General features: G+C 27.9%; 2 protein-coding genes across 7 annotated transcripts; one reads left to right on the forward strand and one right to left on the reverse strand.

The window, feature by feature from the left end:
* The first annotated feature begins 86 nt into the window (after positions 1-86).
* On the forward strand, positions 87-4,933 carry LOC148230931 (uncharacterized). Of its 5 annotated transcripts, none has more exons than XM_088195507.1 (11): positions 87-315; positions 386-524; positions 1,034-1,226; positions 1,292-1,616; positions 3,477-3,589; positions 3,661-3,796; positions 3,865-4,036; positions 4,107-4,237; positions 4,299-4,362; positions 4,433-4,541; positions 4,600-4,933. In XM_088195507.1, the coding sequence occupies exons 6-11, from the start codon at positions 3,733-3,735 to the stop codon at positions 4,795-4,797; spliced, it is 738 nt and encodes a 245-aa protein (XP_088051633.1). In that variant the 5' UTR covers positions 87-315; positions 386-524; positions 1,034-1,226; positions 1,292-1,616; positions 3,477-3,589; positions 3,661-3,732; the 3' UTR covers positions 4,798-4,933. The 5 variants fall into 5 exon arrangements, with proteins under 5 accessions (XP_088051633.1, XP_088051631.1, XP_088051629.1 ...); XM_088195505.1 differs by having other exon boundaries at positions 88-807; positions 1,292-1,379; positions 1,460-1,616; XM_088195503.1 differs by lacking the exons at positions 87-315; positions 386-524 and adding an exon at positions 705-807 and having other exon boundaries at positions 3,675-3,796.
* Positions 4,928-8,802, reverse strand: rho-7 (rhomboid family intramembrane serine protease rho-7). 2 transcript variants are annotated; one of them, XM_088195501.1, is made up of 9 exons: positions 8,605-8,802; positions 8,322-8,541; positions 6,045-6,161; positions 5,815-5,977; positions 5,655-5,750; positions 5,467-5,591; positions 5,301-5,402; positions 5,131-5,228; positions 4,928-5,069 (listed from the first exon to the last, which is right to left on the reverse strand). In XM_088195501.1, exons 1-9 carry the CDS (start codon positions 8,655-8,657, stop codon positions 4,976-4,978), a joined length of 1,068 nt encoding a protein of 355 aa, XP_088051627.1. In that variant the 5' UTR covers positions 8,658-8,802; the 3' UTR covers positions 4,928-4,975. The 2 variants fall into 2 exon arrangements, with proteins under 2 accessions (XP_088051627.1, XP_088051628.1); XM_088195502.1 differs by having other exon boundaries at positions 8,322-8,538; positions 8,605-8,776.
* Between the last annotated feature and the right edge of the window lie 1,082 nt (positions 8,803-9,884).

Here is a 9,884-nt window from a genome sequence, read left to right on the forward strand (position 1 = left end):
GAAGACTTAATAAAAATAAATAAATAGACATTTACATACTTATTATTATTTATTTACATACAATGTTTAAATTTTCTATGAAACTCAATTTGACAGTTGTGAAATATACTAACAGTTGTTGAATTTGACAGCTGCGAAATAACCTAACCTAACCTAATCAAATCCTAACACAGTGAAAGTTCTAAAAGTAGTTATAGTTTAAGAACTTTTATTAGGCCAAGTACAAAATGCAAAAAAAGCCAACTCATTTCTCAGAAGAAAATAGCAGGAAGAAAAAGGACAGACAGACGTCCTATCTCGCATATTGCCCCCCTAGTTTGTTTTCAATTCGATATTACACTATGTTTTAAAAATATGATAGATATCCTTACCGATATTATTACAGACTTCTGATATGACAGTTTTGGTTAAAGTTTATTCAAACAGAATTTTGGTCAATAGGTGGGCGCAAAAAACAATTATCAAAAATTATTAAGTCAAAAGCAATACAATCGTGTAGGCGCTTTTCGCAGTTGGAACGCTCGGTAACGAGTTTCTTTCTATGCATTATTTTTATTATATATTTTTTGTGTATTAAAATAATTAATAGTAATGTATCTTGACCATTGTGGCGCATTGGGGTAACCTTCTAGGTAACGATGGTTTTGATTTAATTTAAATAAATAAAATAAATATCATTGTACAAATATAAAGTAATTACGACAGATCGACCTGATAAATTTAAATTATAAAATTCAAGATGAACGGTGAAAATTGGGCGCTATTTATAAAATAAGGACGTCTTGCTACTGTGAGGTTTCCTAAATGGTAAAATGCAGTCAAATGTCATTTAAGTTTTGTTAAGTCCATGGAGCAAATAAATTAGTCAAAAAATAATGTGATACATTTTAATATGTGCTGTAGAGTATTTGCTTTGGAGGAAAATAACATTCTTACCAAATATATATTTCTAATTATGTTATATATCTATATTTAGATAGTAATACGATATTTTTCAAAGTTTTACTTATTCATGTGTTTATTGTCTTCAAAGGTTCATTTACCTTTTCGAGCATGACGTCAACAGCGATCGTCGTTAGCAAGTTTTTGATGTTATCGCGAATAACAATAAACCATTGTTTAGCAGCCAAATGGTTAGGGAAAATTTTCAATTTCTCGATGCGACATTTCAATAAAAATAAAATATTTTATGAAATTTCGTGAAAATTTTAATGATGATCTGTATGGTAAATATTTTATTGCGTAAATTTTGTGTATAACAAATAATATCGCTTTTGTATTTTATTGGCAGATGGATGGTTACGGATTGCAATTACACCATATTGAGCCGCTGTAGTAGAATACCACTGCAGCGGACATTGTATAAATAACAATATATTGTAAATAGCAAACATGTAATTATTTTATAACTTTCAATAAAATATTATTGAAAGTTATAAAATAATTACATATTTGTTAGTTAAATATATTCGAGTGAGCACTGGATGTGGCACCACCGCCGTTGTCTTCCTGTCGAGGTACACCAAAAGAATGTGCTGCACTCCGCCGCCATCACGTTAGTGCTACCAGAGTGCCGCTAAGTTTTGACGACAATGAATAAATACATAAATATATAAGTAAGTCCCCACAATACCAGTGCACATATGTAATTCAGGCGTCGAATGCGGAAGAGTCCAGGTTATTAAAAATGTTATAGTAGATTATCGAGTCCGATATAAAGTAGTATTGAAGAACTGATGTTACTACGTCACGAAATCCACAAGTGTGTTTCGAAGTTAGTCTCTTCTTCCTCTCTCTGGTTAATTCTTTCATATTTTTTCCCCCATGAATTTGCGACGTAAACATAAAACTTCTAATGTTAAAACACATTTATAGGAAGTATGTTTTAACTATGAAGCTTAACTTATTTTTGCCTGATATATTTGACTCATAGAAATTATTGTGATTAACATGTTCCTTTTTTTGCTGGTTCTACATCTTCTAGCCGGTTTCGATCAATTCAAGTGTCAAGTCACAAACAAAACAACATTTATCTAGAAACTTAGCTGAAGAAATCGTTTCAGGCGAATAAAAGCTACAAGTCGAGTGTTCATACAATTTATGGGTCTAGTTTGATAAGTACAAAATAAAAATATAGACATTGATAATAAGGTGATCATATTTTGAAAATATCAAAGGAGAACATTAAAAAAAATCATTTCGGAAATTTTTGTTCATTTAGAGATGCTGTGGGAGCTAAAAAAGGTCACTTCCAATATTTTTGTTTATTAAGGAGGACAGAGGAGAGCACGCTTATTGACGACAAAATTTCTCCTCGAAGGAGGATAATCCTTCTCAGAGGAGAACGTCTCGTCATCATAATTATAATAGAGGACAATTTAAATGAGCAATGTATAAAATAATTGTTTTATAAAACGAATTGTTCGTGCATTACCATTGGACAGATTTAGTGTGAACGAGCATTGGTCAGAACAGTGAACAGCTTATTAATAACTCTGCAATGAATCCTTTTCTGAAGAAAAATCCAAAAATTTACCTTACATTAATGCACAAACAATTCGTTTTATGAAACAAACTATTTATTTAAATGCTCATAATCTGTATATAATTCCAAGTTAAATCACACTCATTATAAGATTGGTGGTAACGCATTTGAAACTTGAATATGAATGGGATATGTTCTAAGAATAGATGAGCGATTATTGTGAATTGAATGAAAATAAAAGAGAAACATTGGCTGTGTTTTAAAATAATAAGCACATCAGACGGAACATTTATTTTTTGTGATAATGTCAAGATAATACATAAAAACACCTGAATTTTGCGTAAATCGTGATTGGCCCCGTTCAATCTTTTCAATATATTTATGTGGGATTAACCATATCGAATATTTTTTATTATTATCAGATTTGTGCTTATGACAAATTAATAGATAAACATCGTTTCTTTATTAAATTAATTAATTAATTAATTAACGCTACGCCTTATAAAGATAAAAATACATTTAAAGTACTAGATATTATCTTTAAATTAATTTTATTTATTTTAATTAAAAAAAACAGTTAATGACAATAAATAATGTAAATACTATTTTTTTAGAGATATAAGTAATGCAAATATTTAAGTATTAATGTCTTATATGATAAAAAAATTGATTTTTGTAATTAAAGTAGCTTAAGTTTAGTAGAAAAACAATTTAAGCGTTATTAAATCTTAGCTTATATGGTTTAACTCTTCATTATCATTATTCACATTAATCTGAAATTAACTATAAGACATGTTATTATTTTATCAATTACTGTAAAAATGTATTAATTACAAATGTTAATTTAATAATAATTAAAATTAAATAATAACATAAAATTAAATGTTTGTTAATTAATTTAAATATAATTATAAATATAGCAATTTAAAAACTAGATCTATAAAAATGAAAAATATTATCTTATTGTTTCCTTCTTGTTTTATGATTATAGTGTGTTAAATGTGTATTACTAATCATTGCTAAGAATTAGTAATAATAAATCCATTTAATTTCTATTTGAGGGATTATGGTGGATATATCTGATATAAAAACCCCGCTATCTTGGTAAATTCTTGTCTTTAAATCTCAATTTTATCTCTGCTTAAAATATAAATAATTTATATATATTTAAACAGTACACATTTTTCAGTTGTAAAGCCAACACGCATTTAAATATATCTTTATTGTATAAAACATATAAAACAACCATGAAATTTTACTTGTTGTTATTGTTTTTGACCACTGCATATTCTGCGCCGAATCATCTTAATGGTATATATTTCTATTAATTATTATATATATAAATCATATATTATATATTAATAATATAATATTTACAGAAGAAACAAATATCAAATTAAAATCAGGAAGAGGCTTAAGTGAATCGTTGAGGGAAGCTTTAGAAAAATTCAGAATATTGATGCGCGAAGGAGATGCTGAAAATGGCATTCCCGTGATGGATCCTTTAGATAAAAAGGCTTATGATTTAAAATTTGATACCGGAGCATTGAAGTATTTGTTCTCATTTATATTATATAATACTTTTTATGTATGTAATCTAATATTATTGTTATTATATTAGAATGGACATTGCTGCCGAAGATATAGCTTTAAGAGGATTAAGTGATTTTATTGTGCATAACATAGATTTAAATATGATACGACTAATTTTGAAATTTGATATTACATTTCCGTTGACAATAATGCATGCCGGTAAGTAGCGATTGAATCAATTTGTATAATATATTTATATTTAACTGGTTTACATTTGCAGATAAGTATAATTTCACTGGAAAAGTATTCAACGCTCTTCCCATTTATGGAAAAGGCGCCGCACAGTACGTTAGAGTTAATTAATCAAATTCAATGTAATGATATACCTACTATAAAAGCGGTTATTTATTTCAGTTTTGAAATTGGAAACTTTTACATCACTGGTTCCTCTAAAATTGCAGTTGGAATAAAAGGAGTATATTTGCGAGATTTCGACGTGAAGTTATTCGTCGAATCTTTAGAGGTAACTATGAACGGCAAAGTATATTGAATTTTATTTTAACATTACTTATGTTTTTCAGTCTGAAACTAGCGGAATGCTCGGCGGAGGTGATATAGATAACGTAATTAACGCAATTATGGCAGATATGGCTCCAGACTTCTTCAATAAAAATTCACCGATGATATCTGAAGCGATGAGCATTTTTGTATTAACAAAAGCCAATGAAGCTCTCGAAGGTATGTCATTATCTGATCTCATTGACCTAATAGTTGGTTAATACGTGATATAATTAAATGTTATTGTTACAACTGCTATAAAAATATATTATTCAATCGCTAACCAACTCTTTAAATAAGGGAATATTAAGAATATTTTACATTTTATGAATAAATAAAAATATTTGGATACATCAATATATATTTTTATTATTAAACCTTTTTATATATGTATATCTGTTATTTTGATATGCCACCCCTAAATTTATGCCAATACTGTAATAACGGCTCGCGCTTTTGCCATATGTAAGCGTTTCCCCAATAGCACCAGCATCTGAAATTTATTCATCATTAAAATATAAATTATTAGCATATTATTACAAACAATTACTCACATTCCCCATAAAGCTCCTCCCAAATGAGCAGCATGATCAAAAAATTTCCATCCTATTAATATTCCGACTAAATCAACACTTACAAGTACTTTTAATGCCTAAAACACACACAGAAATGACTGTTTTTATCAATTTTAAAAATAATCTAAAAAATACCAAGAAAAACTCACGGCTCCAGCGGAAAATGTATACATTGGTAAAAATATAATACTAAGACGAGTTTCTGGATATTCACTGCATACATATCCTAGTATTGCCATTATAGCTCCAGACTAAAAATAAACCATGATTAATAATATAAAAATCATATTAAAAGATTATAAATAATACACTAACCGCGCCCAAACTTAAGCCAGGTTGACGTGTTAAGATTTTATGAAGATAACTGCCAAAACTACTGATAACACCTCCAGCTAAGTACATTCCTAAAAACTGTTCTTTGCCCATGTTATGTATAACTCCTTAAAACATATACAATTATAAAAATAAACAAGGAAAATGAAACATAAATAAAACTATTTTACCTGAACTAAAACTGTTTAACACAAACATATTAGCCAAAAGATGAAAGAGAGAATAATGACTAAAAGTCGATAGCACCATTGGCCAACATATAATTCCTGAAAATATCATTATAATATGAATTGATAATATAATCAGCTACATTTAAAAAAAAACACATACTTGAAGCTGGATTGGAACAGAAATATTTGACCATCGCTGGTTGAAGTCGAGGAATTCGCCAAGCGGCAAATACTAATGCGTTCATAATAAATATAGGAATAAAAACTCTCTGATCTTCTCGCAGAGAGTTCCACAATTGATTTATTTCTTCCCTCCATTTGCCCTATCAAATAATAATAATATTGAATATTCGCCAATTTTATAAGCAATAGAAATAATTTATAAATTACGGCTTTTTTATTGGTATGCTGAAACCAAATTCCTGATTTTCTAATGGCTGTTATCGCTTGACTTCTCATGTTTTCGTATTGCCATATTGCACATCCCGCTATACTGCCAGTCGAAAACTGCAAAAAATTATGGAGAAAGAAAACAAATTAGTTTCTCCGAAACTCAAATATACATAAAGATTTAAAAATAGACACTTTACGCGATTACTTCGATAAACTTAAAGTAAATTACCATGACAGAAATAAAAATCATTCTAACCCATTAGTTAAGAACCTTAATAAGGTAACATAAATATTTAAAAAAAAAGTGCTAGCTAACTTAATAAGAAACAAATAGGTTTTTTCTTTTTTTTTTGCCCTAAAAAATAAATAAATAAAAAAGAGAACGAATAAATAGATACCCGGGTGGATGGCTTTGGCCAGGAATTGGAAAAATAAATATTAGACACTGTAACAAATTAGTGGCGGCTCCTTCATGGGTACTGCGACACTACAGCACCCAAAAAAATATAAAATATATATTCTATAAGTATAATATTATACAACACAGTAAAGCAACATAATAATCAAAGTTATTCAATGAATAAAAAATAGAAAGATTGATTTTTAAATAGTATTTTTTAATGTATATTTTTGTACTTGAAAATATTAATAAAATTAGAAGAAGTTGAATTTTATTATTATTTTAATCATGCAGAACCTCTACTTAAAATATTCACCAGCCGCCACTTACTCAAATAATATAGATTGTTTATATTATCAGTGATGTATAAGTATGGTATTTCTTATTTCAAATCATTGCAATGTTGCTCAATAGCCTGTTCTGGTTTCTAACTATACATATCTTAAAAAAATCAAACTCTCTGATATGAAATAAAGGTTTAATGAATAAAAACCAGCTCTATCGTTGGTCTAGAATTCATACCTGATTTTGATACAAAGGGCGTTGAAAATATTTTTGGAAAATAAAATGCAAGCTTGTGATCATGGCAGGTTCATTACTGCCGATAAATCGAACTTTCAAAAAGTATATGAAACATATATGAAATTATACGTGAAAAATATAAAAACATTTTTTTGTTGAGGAGCATCTCATTGTCTCGTATTTCGAAACAAAATAAAGACCCATAGGGGATGGATTTTAGTGAGGCACTAGTCACTCGGGTATATTGAGAGAAAAAATGACTACTTGTGTTGCTCAAGTATACAAATTGTTTCACTCTAAGATTTTATTTAAGATAGTATAAATGAATATTTTACAAATATTCGATCAATTATTTGAATATTCATGTAGATGAAAATTGGGCGAATAATTTGAATTATCGAATATTCGATTGAGAACCCTACTCTATGTGAGTAAAATCAATTCTTATTAGAAAAATAATAGACAACAGCCACAAATTGTCACATTGGCCAAAATGGTCGAGATTAGGAAAGGGCCAAGCACCACCCCTATCTCAAAAATAATATATAAGCGCAAACATTTTGGAATACACAATAACTGTATATTCTATAAAAAATAAACGCACAACCACAAGCTTCGCATAGTAGAAAAGATCAAATTTTATATTAGCGAGGAAATGTGATTTGATTGATTTGCTACATCTTAGCAAAATCGATTCAAAGGATGATAATTTTTAGGATCCATGTGTTTGTTCTCATTTCCCTATGAATAATTCATTAGCTCATACAATTATTTTTTTCTGGACTAAAAAATATTTTAATGTTATTTTATTCTGAAATAAATAAATTATGTCTTCTCAATTTCAGAAATACACAGTTAATTCAATATGTTTACATTCTCGAAGTTTATTATTGAGTTCATCTAAATGTTGTACTATACAAGGTTTTCAGATTTTAAAAATATCAAATGAGGACACTAAAAATAAAAAGGGCATCTTGAAAATTCTTGTTTAATGAAGACAAGAAAGGACTAATTGCCATCGGACTAAATTTTTGTTTAAGGATGATAAAGGACAAATTACTGCAAGAGCTAAATAAAAGGCCATTTCGAAAATTTTGTTCAAAGCCCAACTCTGTAATATATGATGCAAGAGGTAAATGTTTGGAGGCAAAATTTGATCAATACTATGATTTTGTATGATTTAACAAACTTTAAATTACGATTTTTCAAAATTTAAAATTTCGGACTTAGCCCTCTTTAAACTGCAAATATATCGTAATTTATCATAGTTATAATATACTATTTTTATGTATAACATTTTATGACGTTAATGTATTTACAAATAAATAAATAAAAAAACAAGGAAACTATACCATTAATGTGAAGATCAACGGTTTGGTGAGACTTCCAAAACCCATAGGTCCTGAATCCACTGCGATTCCTTCAAAATTAGCATTGCCAGGACTTGTAGGTTTTCGTCTATCACTTTTAAAATACCGCCTCGACTGTTTAAAAACGTTGCTCTGAAAGAACGTTTGATATCTCTTCCCGTAAAAGGCAGTGTGATAGTTTCTTTGAATCGCAAAACTGCTTCTGAATAAAATAACATTTCACAATATTGTATAATGCAAACATAACCTCAAAATTAAGACTTACTTTTTGAGCGGAACTTCCGCAATGGCAATGATAGTTTTGAATAAGGGCATCATTTTTGAGCGGTATATTTTGGCTTTATCAAGTCAATATGGATTTATTGTCATTAAACATTATAATTCAGTGCCAGTTTGACATATCAAATGTCAGATTTGTGAACGCCCTTCGCAACGGGTTCGTACATTGCTTGTACGAACGCGTATTTATTTAAAATAAAGATTTTTATTTAAAAGTAAATAAGTAGTATTATCGTTATAAATAATATTATATTGTTATAAATAATAATATTAACATTATTTGAATTATATATTAGGGAAAATATGCACTCATTTGCGTATTTCTATTTATTACGCGATGATTTATTAGGGGAACGATTTATTTAATTAATGAATATTTTTTTAATGTAATGCTATTAATTATTAAATATTTTTTAATTAATGATTTTTTAGTAGCGATGAGATTTTAAATAAAATATGATCTATTTTTATTTTATACATTTTTCTATATAAGACGTATATTCGCGTATAATAAATAACTGTTATTATTTCAATACAGTATAATGAAAAGGAAATAAGTAAATTATAGCTTAAATATATTTAGCTAATGACTAACTATTGATATGTTTGCCTTTATCTCTAAAAAATGTTGTGTCTATATTTCAATTTAGGTTTTGTTAATTGTAGTTTTTAAAACTCGAAGTTAGTGAATTAGTGTGGTTATCCAAAATATTTTCTTGAAATAACACTGTTACTTGTGTTATTCTATATTAATTATTTTGTTCTATATTAAAATTTATTTATTGTAGTTATTGTGTTTCTATTAAATATCAATGACGGAGAGCCCGAAGTTTTAAAATGTTTAACGTTCAAGCGAATCAATAGAACTTGTTCGCCCTTCGCCGCTTTTTAATGCTTATCTCAAAATTTGAAATTAATAACAAGTGTTCATATTTATTGTTCAATTTATATTATACATCACTACATTGTTTACTTTAATTTTAATTTTTCACTGTTAGAAAAGCTTGCTATAATTCATTTGCGAATAATTGAAACGATAATATATCGTTTAAAAATTCAGATATCCTAAATTTATTCTATGAATATTTAAATATATATTAAAACATATTTTAGATAAACATTTTGCCGTTGGGTGTTTTTTTGTTAGTTTCAATTAAAAATTGTTGTATATTTAATTAGATGGCTTTGTTAATTATTTAAATCGTTTATTTACCCTGTAGCTTGGTGTGAAAATCGATTTTATTTCGTTTAAATTTAGTTAGCACT

The sequence above is a fragment of the Plectrocnemia conspersa genome, unplaced genomic scaffold (genome assembly GCF_051122295.1).
Source record: "Plectrocnemia conspersa isolate PC_06_02 unplaced genomic scaffold, ASM5112229v1 ptg000010l, whole genome shotgun sequence".
Classification (NCBI taxonomy): Eukaryota; Metazoa; Arthropoda; class Insecta; order Trichoptera; family Polycentropodidae; genus Plectrocnemia; species Plectrocnemia conspersa.

Excerpts from the sequence above, each read along its gene's own strand:
- LOC148230931 (XM_088195503.1), top strand. The coding sequence starts at position 3,552 with ATGGTGGATATATCTGATATAAAAACCCCGCTATCTTG. Across the intron at positions 4,238-4,298 it reads GTTGACAATAATGCATGCCG|ATAAGTATAATTTCACTGGA; the intron begins GTAAGTAGCGAT and ends TTACATTTGCAG. Across the intron at positions 4,363-4,432 it reads TATGGAAAAGGCGCCGCACA|TTTTGAAATTGGAAACTTTT; the intron begins GTACGTTAGAGT and ends TATTTATTTCAG.
- rho-7 (XM_088195501.1), bottom strand. The coding sequence starts at position 8,657 with ATGATGCCCTTATTCAAAACTATCATTGCCATTGCGGAAGTTCCGCTC. Across the intron at positions 5,403-5,466 it reads CTGGCTTAAGTTTGGGCGCG|TCTGGAGCTATAATGGCAAT; the intron begins GTTAGTGTATTA and ends GTTTATTTTTAG. Across the intron at positions 5,070-5,130 it reads GGAGGAGCTTTATGGGGAAT|ATGCTGGTGCTATTGGGGAA; the intron begins GTGAGTAATTGT and ends AATAAATTTCAG.